The sequence below is a fragment of the Dermacentor silvarum genome, chromosome 9 (assembly GCF_013339745.2).
Source record: "Dermacentor silvarum isolate Dsil-2018 chromosome 9, BIME_Dsil_1.4, whole genome shotgun sequence".
Lineage (NCBI taxonomy): Eukaryota > Metazoa > Arthropoda > Arachnida > Ixodida > Ixodidae > Dermacentor > Dermacentor silvarum.
The window spans coordinates 130,600,345-130,623,729 of NC_051162.1; the positions used below are offsets into that span (position 1 = coordinate 130,600,345).

Below are 23,385 nucleotides of genomic sequence, written 5' to 3' on the forward strand. Positions count from 1 at the left end.
TGTCGCTCTCAGCAGCACTTCTGCTTGTCTGATATACTAAAAGCAGTGTCATCACACAGTCCACAAAGCACTAGCGTGTAGCATGCATGGTATAATGAATGAAGTGCTGAGGCTTTTCAGTCACACCTCTTCCTAATGCAAGATCTTCATACTAAGACTTTCAAAGGAAGATCTTGCTTTACTGTCTGCACATGCCTCCAATGCAAAAAGCCGGCATGAGAATGATGGCTAGTATAAGCTTCCCCTTGCTCACTTCGAGCGTGTTCACAACTTTTTGTGTAATTACTTTTTAACCCTTTGCAGTCCGAAACTTTTACCCACTTTCCGGCTGTCCCGGTCCGAAACTATATTGCCAGTTTATAGCGCCGCGATGAAAACCACAAACTGTGGACGAAAATCTCATAGGATATTTATTTTTTTTCTTTTGCATTCTGCAGGCAACTCCTCTAGCGATATTTGAGCAGCATGTGATACCGCTCGAAGCATTTTTATGGGGGCAGGCCAGGGTAGTTACTGCAGGTTTTGCAGAAAAACAGTTTCCCTCCTGCCTCCGTTTGTTTTTTGATCTCTACAAACAGCACAGTCTTTGCTATTTCGGCCTGGGAGCTTGTAGATGAAATGGCTCCTCCCATCTAGCCTTTCCTAGCAATCCTTCTGTGCAGACGGGGCCCTGTTTTTTGGCTCTAGCCCTCACATCACCCACCAGCTATTGGAAGAGGTTGCGGCGGTACTGCAGGTGTCGCTGTTCTTTCTCATGATTCTGTAGCTGTGTGCGTCTCAAAAGAAAGCTATTGACAATGGAAACCTCTAGAAGCTTTCACTAAATGCGCCACCGTAAAACGCACGCGATGAAAAAGTGGTCATGCTCCTGAGCGAACCACGCGAGCGTGCTGTTTCGCGCGCAAGTGAGAATGCTCTGGTATCCAGAAGCCGTGCTGAACATTGTGCTGCACCCTAGTGCAAAGAGAAGTAAACTTCAACAAACAAAGTTTACTTGTCCCTCAAGAGATGGCACATCATGTATACAAAGAATGCGCACGAATTGCGGTGAGAAAAAACGCAAAATTTAACCCCCGAACACCCTTGTCGGGCGGTGCCCGACAGCGGACCACTACGGCCGTGCCCGACAACGGACCGCAAAGGTTAAAGCTAATTTGTCAGCCATATCGTAACACATCAATTAGATTCATTCATCTTCTTGAGTATAAGCTTCCACTTGCTCACTTCAAGCGTGTTCACATCTTTTTGTGTCATTACTTTTAAGCTATTTGTCAGCCATACCGTAACACATCAATTAGATTCATTCATCCTTCTGAGTACTTCTATTTGACTACTCTCAGAATGCTGCAGAACAAAAAGAAAGTGGAGAATGTCACAAAATCCTTTAATCTGCAAATAAATCTTTTTAAGTGTTGTCTACATTTAGTCAGAAAGACAATCTGAAGCAACACAACTAGTTTAGTGTGGAAAATTATGCAATTTAACAAACCTTTTGCAAATTTTAAACATGTAACTGTTCTGAAAGTACATTTGGGGCAATTTCGCAACACAAGTGAACTACAAGCTGCAACGTGACGTATCGAAGAAGCCATGACTGCTGAGCCAGAACTAGAACGTAACAATTCTATTAGAATTCCTTTTTGTGTTTCGTAGATAGCTAGAGCAGCAATCCGCCCTTGTTGTCACCAGGGTTGCCCACTCGTGAGTGATTGTTGATAAAAAAGGAATGGAATCAAGCAAAAGGAATTGTTATATTACATCGGGCCAGATCTCACTCTAGTAATCTCATTGTGTACTTGCAGATAATACAAGGGAACTGTTATATTACGTTGGCCCAGACTTTCCTGTAGTAATCTTATTGTGAATGTGTGCATAACACAAGCACTTACGGCTTGAGCTCATTTGAAACAGCAGTGGGTGGTGCAGCAATATAGGCACAAAAAAAAAAAAAAAAAACAGCAATGCGTTTAACAAGAAAGATAACACTTACATTTCTGTGGAACTTGGTGAACGAGTGGTAGTAGTAGAATCGATGCATGTAGACAATGGCAGTGTTGATGCAGAGCTGGGTGCTGTTGCAGCTAGTCAAGGAGCATTGCAATGTACGTATCGAAGCACACACACAAAAAGAACACTCTGCCACTTGCAATGCATAGTGTGTGGATGCTTTATGTGCAAATGCACGCAAAGACTAACACGAGTGCGTCCACAAATGTAGACGGCCTCGGTTTGTTTTTAAATGCTCATAGATACTACTGCGGAAGCATGCAAGCATCGGTGAAATAGCATCACTGAATGATTCCTGAAGAAGCTGTTGGATAACTTAGTGAAGCAGGCAATACATTTATGCAAACACCAATAAGAAACATTAAGCACAGATTGATGGTTAACGACAGGTTGAAGAGCTTCAGGAACTCGGCTTTTTACTGGTATTTTTCGACAAGAAAAGCTTGAATATAAGCATGCAAAGTGAAGGTCAACCTTTCTTCAATTTTGGCTCGTCAGTTACACTATGTATGTCAAATTATCTTCACAAATTTGGCTTATTTCTGTGAAGAAGTCGATTCTTGGAACTTCAAGTCGGCGGTTCATGGGTTGAGGTGTTATCCTGGTTTAGCCGGTGGTTTCTTTAGAACATTTTGTAATTGTTCCCTACAGATAAACAATTAAATAGCATCGAGCAGATGCTGTCAAAATCCACAAGATGATGAAAATGTGGTACTGAAACTTGAAGGTGGTATCACCGTTGTCTCCCCTCCAGACTATATCCTATATCTGTTCTGGCTCACCAAGCCACCAACCACAGCAAAGCCAACATTTCTGGCATTCCAAATATGTAATTAACAAATTCAGCTTATCCTTTGCTATCCTTTTTCGTGTTCGGATAAAGTAAACTAGCAATTAGGTCAGTGCTGCTGTGAGGAGATGCCAGGTAAGCAAGGGCATAAACAGTTAGACAAGCAGATACACCAACTTTAAGTTAACAACTACTGCCCCATGGCATCACAGGGTTTGACTTGTCTGCTGTGAACAAGTGTTTGTGAGTACTTAAGAAATAAAGAATTATGATTGCAATAAAAAGTGAAAACAACCTAATTTCGTGCATGCACATCATCTGAAATACAGAACACCATGTAATCCACATCACATTGTCACTCCTAGTGCTACATGAAAGATTTTAATCTGTGCTAATAAGAGTTTGAAAAGGTTAACCAATATGAGCTGATATAGTAGCGATTTTCTTGATTCCCCGTCAAGAAAATGTTAATGCTTCTAGGTTACACAGGCATATCTAATCAGTATCCAATCGCATGAAATATTAATGGAAATTGACGGTAGCTTTGTTGCCACACGTTAAGCGATGCTAACATACAACAGGTGGTTGGGATATCCAACCTGACACATTTACAGTGCTAAAATCAAGAAAGTGGTACTTATTGATTTTACTTTTTACAAAAACAATGACACATAATAACCTAACGCAGCGCTACGTGACGTTGGCACTCGTGCAGATTGTAAAAGCTAGGGAAATGAAAGTGCTATTTGTGAATTAACACCACGGAGTGATGACGGTGTGAATTTGTTAAAAAATATAACGTGACACCCGACAAAAGAAGGGAGAAACGAATACACAAAAAAAAGAAAGAAATGCCGTCACGCCTCGTTCACGCTGCAACGACCTAGGAAATGCCTCGCTAACCCTTGACCTGCATTTGGGGGTTTCCTTCGCGAATGTTCCGACTCGCTGACGCGTACACGTGACCACTAAAAACACCGCAGTGAAGGAAGATGACTAAACATCTTTACAATGTGCAACTTTTTCTCTCTGCTTTAAGTCAATCGCTGACGGAGCCATCAACCACGTGCAACACCGGCAAGCCGAATGAATGGAGTGTCCGCAAACATTTGGAGAAAGCCAGCGCGCTTTGAATTGGCGCTACCGTGCGACGCATGCAAACGGCACAGTGACCTAAACAGCACAAGGTGCGCGAGACGTGCGTCATCGCACATTGCAATGCCGCGCGGCGAAAAAGAAGAGAAAGAAAAACGGGAGATCGCGAAGCGATCGCCCCACAGCACATGTGGCGCGCGCAATCTACGCGTTTACTAACACAACTCACGCGACGTGGGGATTACCCGCGTTACAAACGCGCCATTTTCATTTTTTTACGCTTGTTTCCTTGGCGCGATCGCGACGAGACTGCGTGAAGTTGCCGCAGACGCGACGATACAAAAACAACAAAAAAAGAAATGACTCCCGGAGTGCAATGGCTCACGTGCTTGGAGGTTGAGCTGCGTAGTAGGTTCAAGCCGACTCGGAAGCCACGCAGAAGCGCACACATGGACGGTGGACAACACACATTGCACAACACAGCCAAGCGCACATTCCGCGACCGCCGTCGCGTCGAAGAAACGACCCATCGGTCGCGAAAAACAGCGAACACGACGAGGGAAAAGGCGAAGAAGCAGCGTCGTTATCTGGCACTGCCGCCGCTTGGAGACCTTGGGAGCTTCGAGAAGAGGTCGAACAGCGCGCGTACACGGCCGCAAAGTGCGGCCACTCGTCGACACTTGCCTCGGCAGAGCACACCGACGCCCGAGGCACGAGATTTCGTCGAAAACGACGCCGATTTCGCGTCGAAACGGGGCGCACGACGCGATTCAAGCCAGCGCAAGCGCTAAGCCTAACCATGTAAGCTACGCACAACGGCCTCGTCGACCACAAGGATACACTTGCAGGCGTTGTCCCATATCCTGGATCAAATTGGCGGCTTGCTGTCGGTACGAGAGCTCCTTGTCCGCGTCCAGACCACATTTTCGGCTCGGGGTGCAGGCCAATTGTTCTTTGGTAAAATACCATCTTTCTCCTGCCGCCATTGACCCTGCATCGACCACGGACTCTCTGTTAAAACCCGCATGAACGAAGTTCAATAATCTCTTTTAAACGTAGCCACAATAACGTTAAAAAACGTGTGATTTTTATTATGTTATATTTTGACATAACAATAGCGGTATTGTGAAAAATATAAATAAGTTGTTAAAGTTTACTTTTAATAATCCCCACAAGGTGGCATCTCCCAAAAAAAAATGGCAGGTGGCGCGAAGCTTGAAACGCCGTGCGTCGAGAAGAAACGCCAATCAAATAATCTCCGTGTTAAGCCCGTTTCACATGGTGCGATTCTATCTGCTTCGCACTTGCGAATTCGCAGCTACGGGAGGTAGGCCGCTGGACCCTTCGTGTGTGCGATTTTTCGATGTTCGGCGTGCCGAACTTCTCTGCGAAAACGCAGATGCGGTGGAAACAGACGACCAATAGGAGGCGGCTCGCTTTTTTTTTTTTTTTTTCATTAACTACGTTAATAAAACTTTCAGGAGTTTAAATGTATAGTTTAGAAACATTGCAGAGTCGTTAGCCTAGCAAAAAAAAAAAGTTGTTAAAACATTCACCGAACAATATACGAGTTTGCAAACCCTCTGCTACGAGTATGCGAAAAACGCAGCTGCCGTGGATCCATGTTCAACGGGATTGCGAATTTCGCATCTGCGAAAAACGCACTGCAAAATCGCACCATGTGAAACGCCCTTTACTCCTTATAATTTCAAGATTTGCATCTGAAGTGAAGCTAGGAGGTCGAATTAAACGATAAGAGTGTGGTAAGAAGTTTGGACATCGTTCGCTAATGTAGCGAGTGAGTCTGAATAAAAATGGTTGACTGCCGTAGAGGAAGGAGGCAACTGTCTGACATCACTGCGCTACCGGTTCTCCTTCATTCCGTCCTCAACAGCAGTCAATTCACACACGTGTTTCTTTTTATACAGCGTTGTAAACTTCTACTTAGAAGCTAGACACAAGCCGAAATTAACAACGGACTATTTTCTTAATCGTAAGAATACGCCTGCCTTGTCACACCTTGAATGCATGAGTGGCAAAGGAATCGGAACATGGCTTTTAAGGCCAAGTGAGATGGGATGACCCAACGTTACCAGGATGACCTACGGTGTGGATGTGCAACGGGTTACCGATGTTCGTTTGGCGCTGTCATAATTGTTATTCTGAAGCGATGCACACACCTACGGGATTGCATATACAGATAACGAGCACTCTGACCAAAAAAAAAAAAAAAAAAAACTCGGTTCAAAGAATAGGCAAACAGCTTCTCGCCATATTGCCTTTGCTGTCTGCAAAGCAGTTTCAAAGCTTTGTTTCGAATCAATTCATCCCTTTTGCGATATTTTCGCACATTGTCCACGCATAAGTGCGGAGAAGTGTACCCCGAAGCACTGCTTATCAACGGTGCGATATCGCCGGTACAAAAGTAAAACAATGTTTGGTGCCAGGCCTATCGCGGGAAATAGTAGAAAAGGTAACCCACATCTGACTACCCAGTCATCCCGCGAACGATATATGGCTGCATTAATTCCCTTAAAAACAAAGGGGATCGAACAAAGAGCCCTGACATATGTAATGCCTGTTAAGCCTAATGCCGGACGCCATTAGGGTCAACTCGATATGGCGATTCAGGTACTTACAATCAATAACAAAAATTGTATTACAGATTATTTGACGGGACGTACGGTGTTCGTTTGGCGCTGTCATAATAATTGTGATTCTGAAGCGATGCACACACCTACGGGATTGCATATACAGATAACGAGCACTCGACAAAAAAAAAAAAAAAAAAAAAAAAAAACTCGGTTCAAAGAATAGGCAAACAGCTTCTCGCCATATTGCCTTTGCTGTCTGCAAAGCAGTTTCAAAGCTTTGTTTCGAATCAATTCATCCCTTTTGCGATATTTTCGTACATTGTCCACGCATAAGTGCGGAGAAGTGTACCCCGAAGCACTGCTTATCAACGGTGCGATATCGCCGGTACCAAAAGTAAAACAATGTTTGGTGCCAGGCCTATCGCGGGAAATAGTAGAAAAGGTAACCCACATCTGACTACCCAGTCATCCCGCGAACGATATATGGCTGCATTAATTCCCTTAAAAACAAAGGAGATCGAACAAAGAGCCCTGACATATGTAATGCCTGTTAAGCCTAATGCCGGACGCCATTAGGGTCAACTCAATATGGCGATTCAGGTACTTACAATCAATAACAAAAATTGTATTACAGATTATTTGACGGGACGTACGGTGGAAAGCTAGCTGTAGAAACGCATAAATGTGCTAAATGACTACAGTACGAGCTGGTGAGACTCAAAAGAGTGTGCACACAAAGAGCTTTATGTACACAAGGTCTTTGTGTCGATCGGCTTGGCGGGGCAACGAAGTTTTGCCATTGCATGCTACCGTAAAACTCTTCTAGGTTAAAAATGGTACTCAGCAAGAGTCGGAGGACTAAGGAGTCAACGTGCGTGGGGAAATCACGCGACATAAAAGGTATAAAGAGTGAGGAATAAGGTCAGTCTCCCATTATCCATAATGAGACGCCATACTTACCTTTGCGAATGTCAACTCAAAAAAAGAAAAAGGTGGCTGGTAGGTGACGAAGCAATGCGTATGCCCAACGATCGAGACGCACACCAAGATGAAGATTAGCCACAAGTGCACACGACGTGCGACAGATCGAGATCTCACTGACTGCTGTTGGAGTCGCCAGGTGCGCGTTATAAATATGGCTGGCGATGGACTCAATCCAATTCCAGATGATTAGCGCGATAAACAGCAATGCAAGAGAATTTACCCATCCATGTATTATAACTGTGGAAAACAATTTTTTTATTTATCAATAAATTTTATTTGAGACTGCACCAGATTTATTTACGTTTTATTTTATCGTCTCACCCTTACTTTTATGCACAATTTGATGCCGCATGGAGATATGACTCATCAGCTATGCATTTCCATGCCATCGATTCGGCTGAATAACGAAGCGCATGCCGATTAGATGAGCAAAAAACCCCGGAAATGTGCGAACAGGGCAAGATTTAGTGAGAGTCAACGTGTGCGTGTATCTAAGACATGCGTAATTAATTAGTTAACTACATTAGGTGTGGTACGAGTGGACAAAGAGGCCTATCGGCACTGAATGACATTTGCTAGAGATCTGTTCCGAGGACAGCGGAGTTTTTCCTAGCCGTACGTCAGTGTCAGTAATTAATCGTCTTCGTTTTGTTGCTGAGATTGTAAGACAACGCATATACAAGACGTTATGTGTGTCATACATACATGTTATTCATCAAACAATTAGGAAGAAAAATACTTGGCCACCTTTACTATCACTTTCGTTGACGATTGGGGAGATACTTCGATATCGCAACACGCAAGCACGGTCCTTTGGGCTCACAATTGCGGCTCGGTCATTCATAAAGGCTTCACCTAATGACGTTTGTCCTTAACGTATGCCTTATATGAAAACAGAGCAATAAAACGTAGTTGGGTTGAAAGAAACCAACAAAGGACTTCGTGCACAATGATGCTCATAACATTCCCTGGGTATTAGGGCTAACTAACTCCACGTTGGGCACACCACAAATATTTCCTAGTTTTTCCCGGACCACGATGAACGCGGAATGCCCCTCTCACAATTAAGTACGTACCCAGAGTTTTTACAGAAGTACTGCCCCGCCTCAATAAAAATAACAATGCACGCAACGAGGCATGACGCGAGTGCGTCATCCTCAGGTAGCTATACGCGCCGAATAAAATATGCAGCACTACGATAATATATATAAGCTGGCGGGCGCTGATCGGCGTATGGCAACCGAGATCGAACATTTAACAACAATTTGTAGCGCAGTTATCTCTCCTATGTGTTATCTGCTACATATTCGTTCGCTCAACACTGACAGGAATTCAAGGAGAGGCGGCACAGCGATGTAACCGATGGCGATACGGCCAGGATGATCTGGCGGCTTCGCGACACGAAGCGCCGTCAAACGAGCTGTTGTAGCTGCGCAGGGTCATAGAATAAAGAACGTAGGGTCTCTAAATCTAGGGACATTCCAAGTGCAGTGTTTGCGCCGACATTCGGTTGTTGCACCGGCCTTGTTGTTGCGTATCAAAGCCTATTCTATGGCCTCACTTCCAATTATTACTCGCATAATCATTAATATGATTGTTGTAATGCCCACCCAATGCAATACGTTCATGGCATTCACAGAGTATGACCTCCGAGATGCTCACTCCTCGTACCAACAGACCACGAGAGCAAGTCTAAAGTCCCTAGATATTTTTAAAGCAGCAAATCTAGGGACCTTAGTGCTGTCGCAAACACGAATACGTCATAGGTGACGCCTGCATAGCGTCCAAATAAAAACACTAAAGGTTAACTGCCGTCTAAAGGTCTGCTAGTATCAAAAGGAGTAAACTTTGCAATGAACCCTATAGAGTTTATTGCAATGTTTAATTTGGTGCCTTGCAAATGAGAGCAAATTAACTTATGGGGCATATTTGATGCTAATCATAACAGTGAATGTTCTTTCATCAGAAATGAAAGCTATATCAGTACAGTGACAATTAATAGTTGCCACAGCAAATATTTAGGACCAAATACTTGCTGCACCACTTTTGTCTCAGTGCAAGCATTCTACATTCAACATCTACTCTGCATGAATGACCTGCTGCAACACAATCATGTAACAATTTATCGCAGACCATGGTTAGCTCCTTAGCTGTGCCAGTTAGCTTACCTGAATAATCGACTAACTGGTGAGGGAATTGAGTATCCCTTCCCGCAGGCTTCAATGGTGTGTGAAAAGTCGAACGAAAGTTTCACGAAACAATTCAAATCAGCAGTTCTTGAACAGGAACGAATTTTTTTTTTTTACTGAGGCCTTGTGAACTGCACATTAGCTCGATCCACTATCAAATTAGAGAAACAATCTGCAGTTTCCTTTCTTCGGAATCTGCACTATTTCCTTCTTTTTTATGTAAAACTCGCACCCTTGCACCTGTTTCCTACACAAAATTTTATCCCAATTTTAATAGAAGACACTCCCATCAACGGAGCAATGTACCTAACCATTCATAGAGGATGTGCTGGTATAGCTCAGTCAAACTCTCGCGTAGTGTCTTGAAAGCAGTTGGCACCATTAACATACAGCAAGCATTAACTCGTCGATTGGGTGTTGACTCTTGCGGGAAACACATGCAGGTGTTACATTAACTTGTGTGCGTCTGTCTTCCATCTTTTTGCGCAGTTTTTATAACCAGGTGGGCTGACATGGTTGGCGCTTGTGTAACAGGGATGCAACAATTGTTGGGTACACTACGAGAACGATTATTATGATAACCATTACTGCTTTGGTATGACATAGCTACCGATAACAGTTGTTTGCTAATGATGTAGGCCAACTTTTTGCCGACTATGAACGCTCAAGGTGCTGATGCGCTCCGAGGACTGAATTCAGCCACAGGCTAGCATTAACTCACTCACTACGGCATGTTCACATGCGAGGCTTATACAGTGAGCCCTACTTAGCCTCATCCGCTTCTTCACATATGCCTCCAAGACATCCTTGAAACATATTCTTACCTGATCTGTAACAGCACCCTTAGAAGCAGATTCTCTGACAAGCATCACTTGTTCATCGTTCTGATCTGCTTTCTTTCATAGTGTTTGCTCGAGCCATACAAACACTGTCAGGAAAGCGGTTGTTGCCTCAATAGAGTCAAGTCCACTTGTCAAAATGTTGGTTCCAGCGACGTTTTTGTTTGACACCGTCAATCACTCCCGGTTTCCCCCTTTCTGAAATCCTTTGCTTCTTAATGCAGCCACACGTTACTCGCAGTTTATCATGTGACCCACCTTTCATGCAGGCGTATCTGCTGGTATATTGGAGTTCACATTTGCATTTGATGTAAAAAGAAATGCACAGATCAATATGTGAAGGTAAGCAAGGTAAACACTTTTATTAGCCTCCACACAGGATTCTGGGGAAGCTGACAAGGTCACAGGTAGAGACCCTCCGGGCTTCCTTCCTTCTTTCGGTACAGGACGTTCTCTTTAGACTTTCGGAAGTCCTCGCTGGTCACCTTCATGCGCCTCTCGCGTAGTGCCATGAGTCCGGCTTCGGTGCAGATGGCCTGCATCGCAAAATCCATTTGATAAGAGTATTTAGACATGTCTGGACAACACGGGAATAAATTAAAACCAAGTCATGACACTCCATTTACGTACTGCTCCAACAGCCAGATCAATTCCAATATGTATCCAGTTTAGCAGGTTGGTGCCAAATGGCTTTAGATGTTGTAGGAGCCCAAACTTCCGGTGCACCCGCAGTTGAAGAAAAATCTGTTCCGATCGGGGGATTGAACTGAGAACCAACACCTTTCCCGGGCGGTCGCTCTACCATCTCAGCTAACCAGGAGGCTAGCAGAGCGATGGCGAATTAGTGCGTTATTCTTACTGGACTGATGACTCGTGAAACACCTTTTCTAGAATGCACAAAAATGCTGACAATACTAAACAATAATGCATCATTCATTAGCGTATGCAAAGCGGCGTTCACCTAGGTTCCTACTGACCTTAATGTCTGCACCCGACAGGTCATCCTTAGCGGCAACCAGGTCGTCACAGTTGACATCGCCAGCGAGCGTCATGCGTGCCGTGTGGATCTGGAAGATGCGCCGCCGCGTCCGCTCGTCTGGCAGTGGGAACTCAATCTTGCGGTCGATGCGGCCGGGCCGGATCAGGGCTGGGTCGAGGGTCTCAATGCGGTTGGTCGCCATGACCACCTTGACGTCACCACGCGAGTCGAAGCCATCCAACTGGTTCAGCAGCTCCAGCATGGTCCGCTGGATCTCTCTCTCCCCGCCGGAGTTGGAGTCATACCTGACAAAGAGAACAGCAAGCAAGAGAAACCAAGTTCGCTGGTGACACCTTCACAAAAGCAAAAGAAAACCTTTCAATTTTAAAAGACATCTAACTGACATCTTCAGAACAGTAAAGTCATTTGCCTTGTTGACCCTTTCTGTAGCCATATTAAACATGGCGACACTGCAGCTCACTGTCATAGATCCACCATCTACAAGAAAACCACTAACAGCCTAGTTGGCTTCTAGTTACTAGTCACCAAGCTGAGATAACGAGAGAAGTTTCATTCCACAGAACTTTGCTGACCACAGTGTCTGTAGAATGAACAGAACGGCAAACACCATCGATACAATAATCAATCATCGGTACGATATACATACTCATAAGTTGGATTTGCAAACAGTGCTGCTCAGCAGAAATTGGTGGTACACTTAGCTTTGCATTTTCATCCAAAATCAGAAAGCACACACAATTTTGCTTCAAGCAGATGAACTAATTAATTGAACTAAGTGTTGAACCATCAGCTAAAATCACGCTCCTCAGCTTTCGTGATGAAGAACCATATAAAGAGGAAGAGAAAAGGAAAACATGCACACCGTTTTGTTCCTACAGCGTCGATCTCATCGATGAACACAATGGATGGTGCATGCTCTTCAGCTACCCGGAACAGCTCTCGAACAAGCTTGGGGCCATCTCCCTGCACACATAAAAACAGTGCAAACAGCAACTTGATGCAAACAAGCAATAAAACAGAACAGCTGCAAGTCGATTCTATGGAGTAGGTAGCGATGCTGTGTTTAAATAATCAAGCAGCTCCAAAAAATTGGCTATTCATATTTCAAACTTGTTGCAAGTGCAGTGCACTCACGTAAAGCATTCTTATTTGCAGTAAAGGTCGTCCGTTAATTTCAATATTCTAATCAGTTTCATCAGGAATCTGTTCTTTTCTTCATGGAGTCAAAGATAGCTTCTCTCGACTTCAAGATTGCAGAGAGTGAGCCCTGTGGTATCCCGAAATGAGCAGCGACACACTTTTTCTTGTCACCAATTGCAATTGCTTGCCACATACCAGCCTCAAGCGATAGGATAGGGCCTTGTGGTAATTACAACTTGACATCGCACTAACCAGATTAAGGCCTCCGCGATCGGGCAGCGCAATCTCATAAGCCATGGCTGGCTATTCAGTAAACCGTTTTGCCGGCTGCTTTCTGCAGTGCTACACTAAATTTGAAAGTTGTATTTGCAAATAACCTTATGTAACTCCCCCATCACTCTCCCCATGTGTAGGGTAGCAAACTGGACCAAGTCTGGTTAACCTCCCTGCCTTTCCTTCCACCCTTCTCTCTCATTACATTGAAATCGTGGATTAGCACACTTACATTATACATTTACACAAGTTAACTACATGAAAGCAACTACTTTCACTTGCTTACAGTTACTTTGAATGCATGACTTGTGAGGAACCTTGGCACAGTACCAAGTATTTCTGGATCAGCTCGGAGCCGACGACACGCAGGAAGGTGGCCGAGGTTTGGTTGGCGACAGCCTTGGCAAGCAGAGTCTTGCCCGTGCCCGGAGGTCCATACAGGATGACTCCCTTTGGGGGTCGGATGCCCATCTCTTCGTAGTACTCGGGATGTGTCAAGGGAAGCTCGACGCTTTCCTTGATTTCCTGCATGACAAATTGTTGGAAGTGTTAGTGGCCCAGCCTTTTAGTTTACCCGTTCATTGCTGAAAAGCAGCAATTACGAGATGAGAGCTCCGAGATTATGTAGGGCTTTTGCAAAAGTCATATCAACCCTCTCACCCTTGTGCAGGGTGGATGTCCTTCTGGCTAACTTCCGTGCTTTTCCTTGTTTACTTGCACTCTGACAATGCCCTGGTTCTCTTTATGCCAATACCTATTCCAAAAGAACCTTAAATCAAAGCAGACATCTTTTATGCCTAAAAAAACACTAAAGGCAATGTTAAATATGGTTAGAACGATTAAGCTTTGTTCTGCAACACGGGACAACTTAGTCGCTCCAGCCTGTAGTCTGCCTAATAATTGATTGTTTGCATAAGTGAGTTCAGCCTGTAATAACAACGGCCCCATGGGAAGGACACACTTTTTCTCATTTTGCCGTTGTTTTACTGCGAGTACACTTCCATTCGAACTAGCCCAACTTTCTACCTTACATTGTAAGCATTTTCTTGTTAACCAAAACTCTTCACATATTTTTTGACGGGAAAAATGGTAGGTGATGAATTTTAGTTTTCCTGCATAAATTTGGGAGGCCTCCACCATTTCTCGGCCTGCCAAGCCTGGCATAACCATTCTGTTATACCAACTTGCTCAAACCTGTGCCCTTTTACCTGAATTTGCTGGTCGAGCCCTCCAATGTCGGCATAAGTTTCCTGGGGCGCCTTCTCGAGCTTCATGACGGCCACCATGGGGTCTGCATCGTCTGACAGCACGCCGACCACCGCGTGGACCTTATGGTTGAGCAGCACCGAACATCCGGGCTCCAGCTGGTCCTGCAAGCATGAGTGAGGAACATGTACTATTCTCACGGAATGAAACGTATCAATACAGGCCTAACTAGTACACGCCACTTCCATTTACACTATCTCCAGCTTGTGTTATATCAGTGTAGTTCTGGCTCTTATGCTTAGACCAGAGTTCATGCCACCTTTAGCGACCATATGCACAGCGGTGTGACATCGCATTCTCGAGAAAGTGCACTTATTGGGTGTTCTACTTAAACATTTCCCAGTCGGATTTCATTCAGCTAGTTGTTGGTCTGTATTTGCAAGTAACAGAGCACAAAGATAAACAAAAACAAGTAAAATGATTTCGTAAAGGGGCTTACTGTCCCAAAAATACACACATGCTATAAGATACAGCCTAGTAGAAGGCTCTGGCTAAATTTCAAGCACTCGGCGTTCTTTAATGTGCACCCAAAGTTTGAGCATTCTTGCAATCTGCCTCCATCGAAATTATGTAACTGCAGTGAGGAATAGAAACTGCAACTTCAGGTGTGACAACAGACTGTTTCCCAGTGGCACTCTCCACCGTCCATGACTACCCACCACATGCTACGCAGCCGGGAACCCTTTTCACACAGTGCATTTTCTTTGAGAAATCCTTAAATGGCATTTCGTATGGCTGTCTGGCATGCTCAACGTGTTTAACTGCAAACTTAAATTCTTTTCTGAACGGACGCGCGTTGATACCCCTAGTAACTTGAGCAAGAGCCTTACAATGGTTACCACGACTTGCAGATAGGGGGGGGGGGGGGGGGGGGGGCGTGTCCATGCTGGCAGTGATGCTCACCTCCCGGCAGCAAGGCGTCGCAACATTTCCATTTCTCCTACCTCCTCTAATAATTAACCAGTGTGAAAAATAACTGAGGTTTGGGGACGTTGCCCAGGTGGTGCCTTGCAACTTCCAGTGCATAACCCAAATTTGCTAAGGCGCCTGGTGAGGGGCCCTTTAAGCACACAGCTCTCTCCAGCAACTGATACAATCACTACGGATGTGCAAATATTTTAAATTCTGATACAAGTCAAATAGCCCTTAATATATCTGATATACACTTGATACAGGAATTTCATATTTGAAATTGAATTAAATTAATAAAAAAAGAAAAAAAAAAACACCCACACACACAGAGGGGACACATATTCAAACATTTTCAATAGACAGAAAGAAGTACAGTCAAACCCATTGATAGCATTACTGGTTTTAACAATACTCGCATCTAATAATGAGAAGCCACGGTAAAATAAATGCAATATCCGTTTCGAAGGCCATTTTCAGATTCAATTAGGAAATTTGACTACTCGAGCACACTCACTTTGTCGACGAAGGACAGCATACTGACGTAGTGCTCGCTGCCCACGGATGTTGAGACAATGGCATGGCTGTCGTCGATAATCTCCTCCAAGGTACCGACTGACATCGGGCTGCCCCTGAGGTCATCCACCTGCAAATGACACAACCAGGACAAGCTGAGAGCACATCCAGGGAAATGCAAGAGTACATTCGCAAAATATTGTGGCAAGGCTGCGCGACAGGCACAAGCAGAACAGCGATGTAACACTGTCCGCTACAATTCCTTTAGGAAGGAAAGCACTTGTGCGTTAGATTTAAAGGGGCCCTGACACCAAATTTTCAAGCTTGAGTTATGCATCAAACCATATGCGTCCCACAGCAGGCTGGTGAAATTTGAGCGCATTTCGTGTGGCAGAAAGCTTGTATTTAAAAAAATGTTTTGCAGTAGAACCATACAGCAGTCTGGCAACACTGGACGAGTAAGAAGTCGAGTGCAATCTGCGAGGTCAGTGTGCACAGTATACACGTGGTTTCATTTTTTGCAAGTGTTCTCATCACGTGAGCGGAAGAATTATGGGCACTGTGCAACGACAACATTCTCGCTGTGCCATTGGGTGCCAGAGTGTATGGAGCTAGGAGTCGGGCACAGTGCTCGCATGGTTTGGGGACGTTTCAGAGCAGACGACACAGCAGTCGCCCCATACTTCTTGGTGTGAAACAAGTCATGCCAAAATGGCGGTCACTGCCGCTCGCTGGGGCTTAGTGGCAGCGATTTCAAATTGAAATTTCGCATTAGAATGCATACTGAGAGCCCAGTTTTATTCCCAGTGGATTTCTGCCGTCGGCGTTGTCGTCGCCGTGAAGTTCCGTATAGAGTCCAACGGCGATGCAATTGTCGCCGCGCACCGTATGCTGTATGTGCAAGCGAAAGCGCGCGAAGGACGCGCGCTTTCACGGGAAGCGACGTTTAGCTGCGGCACCAAATGTGTATTTATATAAAAACATTGCGAGGCGAGAAGGTGGTAAAGACTTCCGAGGCTGCTCGGCGAGTGTCTCGTTCTGATCTCATCAAAAACCTCCGAGCCGCCCCCAAAGGCACCGGCGTCGACAACAGTTTTGTGCGTTGCTGGTGCTGTTGCATGCCCAAGTTTATACAGCTGATAAAACCTACTATCCTTACTCCACATAGCTCTCGACTAATTTGCTATCGCAATTGATGCTTCGCCTTTTGGGTGAAACTGCGACAGTATCAACATACTGGATCCTCTACTCTCAGTTGCAATGATAAACTGAGCATAGCTCGGCAACCATATCATGTTCCATGCCATGTCCCTGTAAGCGCTTTGTCGCGTGTGTGTTTCTCTTCTTTGTGTCCTGTCAAAATGTTGTGCAATCCAACTTCTAGTATGCTATACCAACACACCCAATCTTCAATCTTAACATGTCCCCCCATGGCACCATTAAAAAACATCAACACAAAGAAAAAGGTAAGAGGAAGAAAATATAAACATGTCCTTGTCGCGTTGCCATAACTTTACCATCCTCACTGTCTTTCATAGTCACAGATGGCCATCAAGCGGGATATCTCAGCACTTTACTGCGACATGCCTAGCCTCCATAATAGTGCCGCGACTTGAGCATGCTGCAGATAACACTAGCCCAACTTATTAAAAAAGGAAGGGAACTGCAGAAGAAGGGGACGAAGCAACGAGTCTGTCCCTACCTTGGAGCGCTCTTCCTCGTGCTTCTCCTCCTGCGGCTTGAGGCGTTCCTGGTTGCGCAGGAACTCTTCCTCCATCAGGAGGTAGTCCTTGATGCGCTCCTGCTTCAGCAGCTTTAGCCGGCATCGTGTGTGAGGTGTCACTGCACAATTACCAGGCCATCACTCAGCACGGTGGCTTAAAACATGAAACGAGTGCGGATGACAGTTAAAATTTAAATTCTGGAATTTTACGCGCCAAACCAACAACTTGATTATGAGGCTTAGCGGGGGGAAGGGAGCTACAAAACAATTTTAACCGCATGGGGTTCTTTAACATGCACCCTACGCACTGTACGCAAACGTTTTTGCATTCCGCCCCTATTCAAATGTGGCTATTGCAGCAGGGCTCAAATACGTGACCTCGAGCTCACGAGTGCAGCGCCGTAGCCACTGGGCTACCACAGTGGGTTTGGGTATTAGTGTTCTCCAGCTCTAGCCACGGGAGCGTCGGCCAGTGCCACTCGTGGCCATGGCAGTAGATGTGGAACATCCTCTCAACCACAGGCATTACGTACTGCGTGAACTTGGGAGCGGGCAAGTGGCCGATAAACCCTCGTATGCTACCTCATGGCATCAAAGATAAACAAAACGCCACAGGAAGTCAGTACCTTGAAGTGATGAGCACTGCTCAAACAAGGGGATGTACCAGGCTGGAGCACCGACAAAGACAAGTTCCTGTGTCGAAACTAGGGCTGCAACAGGGCTGGCCTTCTACTGGCACAACCAGTGTTCCCCTTACGGTGCCGGCTACCAACCCCGACCCAACACTGGCATGCCATTTGCCGATTTTTCAGTTGTCATTAAATCAGCAAAGTAAAATCAACATCACAAACGCTCTGTGACTGTCGCGCTTTCATGCATAGACGACTGAATTGACGCAAATTAACTTCTCCCTGATTAATCCAATTTTCTTCAGTTCTGTAAAGCATACCGTATTTTGTTGTCATCTTGATTTCCACATATTGCTATGTTGTGTGCAGGCTATTAATATGCCTGAGACTAAATTATCTGCACCAAGAAGAGCATGAATATATCGAAAGTGTAGCAAACTTTCAATTGATTTCAATTATGCAAAGATTTTACTGGGTGTATCACTTAATTTTCTTTTAGTTTTGTTTGTATTCATGCCTAAACAATATTTTACAAAATAAAGGCAATCCCCACCTCCGCCCCCTGCTTGCTTAAATTTTCTTCTTTCTTGGTAAAGGTGGCAATTCTATTCTAAACAATGGTTCCAGCCTGGGATATATCTTGTTAAACCGTTTACAGTATTTGTACAGAACATTTAACTCCAAGCTTAACAAAAATTTTACTATTTCAAGGTTTCTGAAAGCCAAAATTCAAAGAATGTTAAAAGACACTTTATTCATACACATGAATTTCCATCTTCATAGCTGCAATTTTTTAGATATGCAGCCACTGAGTTGACTCCAGTTTTAACGAAATTCAAGAAGTGCATTTATCTTCAAGGAGCTTTAAGGGCCTTTGAATGTCATTTTCTAAAATTCCAACGTTTTTTAATGATTTCAGGGAGTTGTATGAGCTCTGCACTTAAGGCACCAAAGCCACATGATGTTGCAGACGACACGCTAGTGTGGCCATCGCTTGGGTTTTCCTTTCATATCATGGGCCCCTGCTGCATCACAAGCTGCACGTGGTCTAAGCTAATAATCTGCCAGATGCGCTATTTTTGGCACATGACTACAAATTTTCATGAGGCAATGCCACAACTCACCGAGTGGAAGCTTGCTCGCAGCCTCAGGTCCCCTGGTGCGCTTCTTACGCTTGCCCACACGGCTCGGAATTGGTGGCTCGTGTTTGCGCTTCTTGTCCTGTAAGCACACCAATGACAAGCCTAAATGGCATCATTAATTCATTTATTTATAAATACTGCAGACCCCATTGAGTGCGAGCAGGAGTGAACATACAGAAAATGCAAATGTCAAAGAACAATAGAACACCAACACTGTAAAACAAAATTACATAGCCAAAAAATCACACCATTTCATAAATATGACCACATTGATACTTTCAACCAGCCCTGAGGCAATTCCTTCCATTTATTGTCTTATGAAAAAATTATTATCTACATATGTCAGTCATGGCACATAGCTCCTGTATCACTGTTCCGTGGTTTTGACGAGTGTTCGCGTGAGAAATGGGACACAGGTAAAGCAATTTGTGTTAATGTTGACTTTGTCGTTTTATATTAAATCCAAGAGCTTTAGTCTCAGTTTGGTGCATCTTGACTGCAGCGATTCAAGATGAAGAGCACTCAGCATCTGCAACACCCTATTCCGTTCATGGCATTATGCTCCCTGTTGAAGACACTAGTTGGCAGGACATTACAAGCAGCGCTAAAAAATTGAAACACAAGCAATTTCGAAACTTTAACAATGTGCTGTTTCGTATTCAGATTTACCTGCATTCGTAAAAGCGGCTTAGCTCAGACTCCAAAATGTACACATGGGACAACTCCGTGTTTAGGAACCAGCTACAGAGCAATTACATGTCAGACTTCCATGTAATTACACGTGAAAGACATTCATTGCTGTTTGCATTTCAATTTTTGAGCACTGTACATGCAGTATGAGCATATGAAGGACAGGGGTAAGAAAATGAGTTGCAATGCAGTACTGACTAAGAAATGTAACTTTAAGCCCAAACCCCATGAGGATTTTGTGTGACAGTGATAAAAGAGGCCGTCGCGTGAACAGATTGCTCGTTCTCGTTGCTTGACTTTAAAAAACTAGAATTCATTGCTCGTCGCCCAGAAGTGCTATCAGCGACTAGCCATTAGCGCGAAGCCGTAACAGGATGCACAACAGTGCCACTACCTACTGTCGCACGAAACGAGCAAATGATCAAATTTTGACATGTGCAAAGATAAAAGAACCTACGGCAAGACCTTCAGAAATACTTCATGCTGCTTTGCACAGCAAAACAAATCAACTTAATTTATTAGTACATGCGTGATGCCAGTTTCGGCGGGTTTTTGCGGCCCTCGTACAGGCAACACTGGGGAGACGTCGACCAAAGTTGCTCACGTGGGTACGGTGGCTAGATGGGTAGGTGTGCCGACCGGCACGTCTGGAACTTCGTAGTTCACCGCTTCTCTGCATCATGACGCAAAATTGGCGCTGCGGTCAGTATAACGGCTCCGCAAGAAATAAAGTCCATATTAGAATAGCTGTATGTCGTCTGTTCGTGTCTGTTTAAAAGGTGAAGAACTCCGGGCCTCTCTTAATGTTTGAAAGTTCCTAAGAGATGTGGAACGTTCCTGGTCGGAAAATTTAGCGGCAGTATTGCAGCACCTAAAACCACCAAGGACACTTACTGCTTCGCTCCGAACTGCAAGTCGGTTTCTAAATCTCTGAGAAAGAAGCCTAAAGTATTTGGTGCCAAAAAACCCTGACCTTTTTAGGAAATGGGAACTGGCCCTTCATCGAGCGGACAATCAACTGCAGCCGATACCAACTGTGTGCGAGCGACACTTTCAAGAACATTGCGCGATTTCACCCATGTGGTCAATGGAGAGGTTGACCTGATTCCATGGGGGCGTCCACGGCTTACCAACGATGCAGTGCCATCAATTCTGCCAGGCACTCCCGCCTATTTCTCAAAAGTGATGATCCCCAAAAAAGAAAACGAAGAATTCTTGGGGGTCGACCGCGATCACAACAGGTGATTAAGGCAGCAAGCTGTTCTGAGAATGCGGAGAGATCCCAGGAACGAGATGTTAATGAAGCCTGTACAAATGGCGACAATGACTTTCAGTTTTCTACACCTACGCTTGCTGAAATCATCAGCTCGTGTGTTCTGTCTCACGGCCACTGGACCAGGCAATCATTGGAAGGTAGAATGGCTGCCGCGTTTTTCGTTTGCGTGAAAAACAGAAAAAGCATCACGCTCACCAAAGTCATCGTCCTGGGAGCATGTGATCATATGTGCGAGCAAATGTTCCTGTCCAGGCTACGGTGGTGTAACGACTGCTAATTAAATCTGCATAAGAAGCCAGCTCCCTCCTTGTGGAATTAGACAAAATGCTGCCATGCCAAGGCAGTAAAGCCATGCATAAATGCTGCCATGCCCCCCCCCCAAGCAATAAATTTCTCGAAATTAAACCTTTAGAACTCGGTAAATATCGCGTAAATGTGTTCCCATATACCGTATAAAATCATTGCAGTATTGTATTATGCATAGAAAAATCCGCCTACATCTTTAATGCAATGGGCTGGAGCGCCCCGTTTGTATACCAATAAATGTGACCAGTCGCCAAGCTAGGAAATTGACTTCAGCATTTCGTGTTTTCTGACTAGACGACAATAACAAATTCCTCATTCTGGCATTGCCTACACTGCTCAGGACGGTATCATAACGCTTACATCAAGGCTAAAATCAGAGGCAGCGATACTATCAAACACGCTGCTCGTCTACACAGGACAGCCGATGTTGCGCGCAGCTGAACCATTATACTGTCCGCAACGCCACTTCTGCGTCATGATGCGGAGAAGTGGTGAACTACTCTCGGTCGGCACACCTACCCATCTAGCCACCATAACGTGAGGTTTGACTTGTAGGTGACGAGTGAATGCGACAGCCATCTCATTTCGTCACTTGTCGCCGTTGTGCACAAGATCGCTTGCATGGGGTTTATACTTTATTCTGATGCGCTCCAGGCTAAACAGAGCAGGCAAAGTGAGATAAGCAGAAGGAAACAACTAATCAAGTGAAAATTAAAGGAAGCACGCGTGACAAAATGCAGGGCAGATGAGGCTATTTTTTAAAACTCCCTTTCTTCTCGTCGGCTTTGCACCGGCCATAAAAGAAAAATAGTTTATCATCATGCTTTGGGGTCACGTGGGCCTCTATTATTTCTGTTGTAAACTGATTGTGCAGCTTGCAACGAAATGCCAGGTAGCCAGAGGGTGACTTGCATTCATTTTTTACAATGTAGCAAAGTGCAGCAGTTCACTCGAGCGCCAGTGAAAGTCGCCAGACGTCGTCAGCGCTTGCCTTTCGGACAGAACGGCGCAGTAGTGACCTATACAACGCGTGGTCCACAACAGACACCTAAAATTTAAATGGACTTGTTATCCCGGCGACATGTTTATCAGCTGATGTAACACTTGGCGATTAAGAACTTTCTTTACCTAAAACATAAGTACAGATTTGGTATGTCTTAAGCGCCGCACCGCAGAGAAACAAAGGTTTGTGGCTCGTACGTCATTGTGTCTTCCCCTGTTCCTCAATCATTCTCTCGCAAACCGACTAGCAACGACCAGATACTGGCTTCTTTGCATCGCAACGCACCCATTCACGTTCAAGACACAAGTGCGTACCAACTCCGGGGTCGAAACACGTATTAAGAATAGTTAACATCCAGGCTTTCACCAATCCGAATGACATACCTCTGCCAACTTCGCAGTCCTAGGCACACTTCACTCATGCGCACACGTAAACACGGTACCTTATCATCCTTCTTGTCCCCGCCGGATCCACCTCCACCGCTGCCGCCTTGAGACTGATTCTGACCCTGTGAATGACCAAGAGAAATTCGTGAGCACACCTACGGCGTCGCACAGTGAGCACCTCGTTGAAGGTAGTACACAGTCCGCGAACAAAGTAACGAAAAAGACCAACAAAGCACTCGGAGACTCTGCATACGCTTATACAATTAAAATCTTATTGTGAATCTTTAAACGTCTATATAGTGGGATAATGAGTTCTGTTTAGTCATTCCACCAAGCCGCGGACACCTACAAGCTTAGCAACCAATTGCCCATACTTTACTTATGCTCCTGATATAACATGAACATGCAACGCAGGTTACACTTAAGAACTTTCACCGTTATCTTAAACAATAACACGCTATCATGAAAAGTACAATTTCTATGACATCAAGACAATCGCGATGACTTGCTCACCATTTCGGCGACGGCAGATTGATGTCGGTGACAATCGCTAATTTATCGCCGGCAGTCACTGTATTTAAAACAGCGTAGCCTCCAATAACGCAGGTATTAAACAGTTTTTAAAGCA

The 23,385-nt window shown here is 44.8% G+C and overlaps 2 protein-coding genes across 3 annotated transcripts in view; both read right to left on the minus strand.

Annotated features, from left to right (window-relative positions):
* Nucleotides 1–4,910, minus strand: part of LOC119464300 (cyclin-T-like) — a 31,088-nt gene extending 26,178 nt beyond the window's left edge. The window contains exons 1-2 of the mRNA XM_037725208.2: nucleotides 4,733–4,910; nucleotides 1,991–2,072 (exon numbers count right to left, since the gene is read on the minus strand). Of these exons, the coding sequence (XP_037581136.1) occupies nucleotides 1,991–2,072; nucleotides 4,733–4,878 (228 nt within the window). The 5' untranslated portion in view covers nucleotides 4,879–4,910. The remainder of the gene's footprint in view (nucleotides 1–1,990; nucleotides 2,073–4,732) is intronic.
* Nucleotides 4,911–10,835: 5,925 nt separating this feature from the next.
* LOC119464301 (26S proteasome regulatory subunit 4) lies at nucleotides 10,836–23,294 on the minus strand. Of its 2 annotated transcripts, none has more exons than XM_037725211.2 (10): nucleotides 23,271–23,294; nucleotides 22,814–22,879; nucleotides 19,079–19,175; nucleotides 17,305–17,444; nucleotides 15,604–15,732; nucleotides 14,120–14,281; nucleotides 13,242–13,436; nucleotides 12,361–12,461; nucleotides 11,476–11,782; nucleotides 10,836–11,034 (listed from the first exon to the last, which is right to left on the minus strand). In XM_037725211.2, the coding sequence occupies exons 1-10, from the start codon at nucleotides 23,271–23,273 to the stop codon at nucleotides 10,900–10,902; spliced, it is 1,335 nt and encodes a 444-aa protein (XP_037581139.1). In that variant the 5' UTR covers nucleotides 23,274–23,294; the 3' UTR covers nucleotides 10,836–10,899. The 2 variants fall into 2 exon arrangements, with proteins under 2 accessions (XP_037581139.1, XP_049511742.1); XM_049655785.1 differs by lacking the exon at nucleotides 23,271–23,294 and adding an exon at nucleotides 23,231–23,252.
* Between the last annotated feature and the right edge of the window lie 91 nt (nucleotides 23,295–23,385).

Coding starts and splice junctions, on each gene's coding strand:
- LOC119464301 (XM_037725211.2), bottom strand. Junction 17,445..19,078: donor TGCGAGCAAGCTTCCACTCG/GTGAGTTGTGGC, acceptor GTAATTGTGCAG/TGACACCTCACACACGATGC. Junction 14,282..15,603: donor TGCTGTCCTTCGTCGACAAA/GTGAGTGTGCTC, acceptor TCATGCTTGCAG/GACCAGCTGGAGCCCGGATG.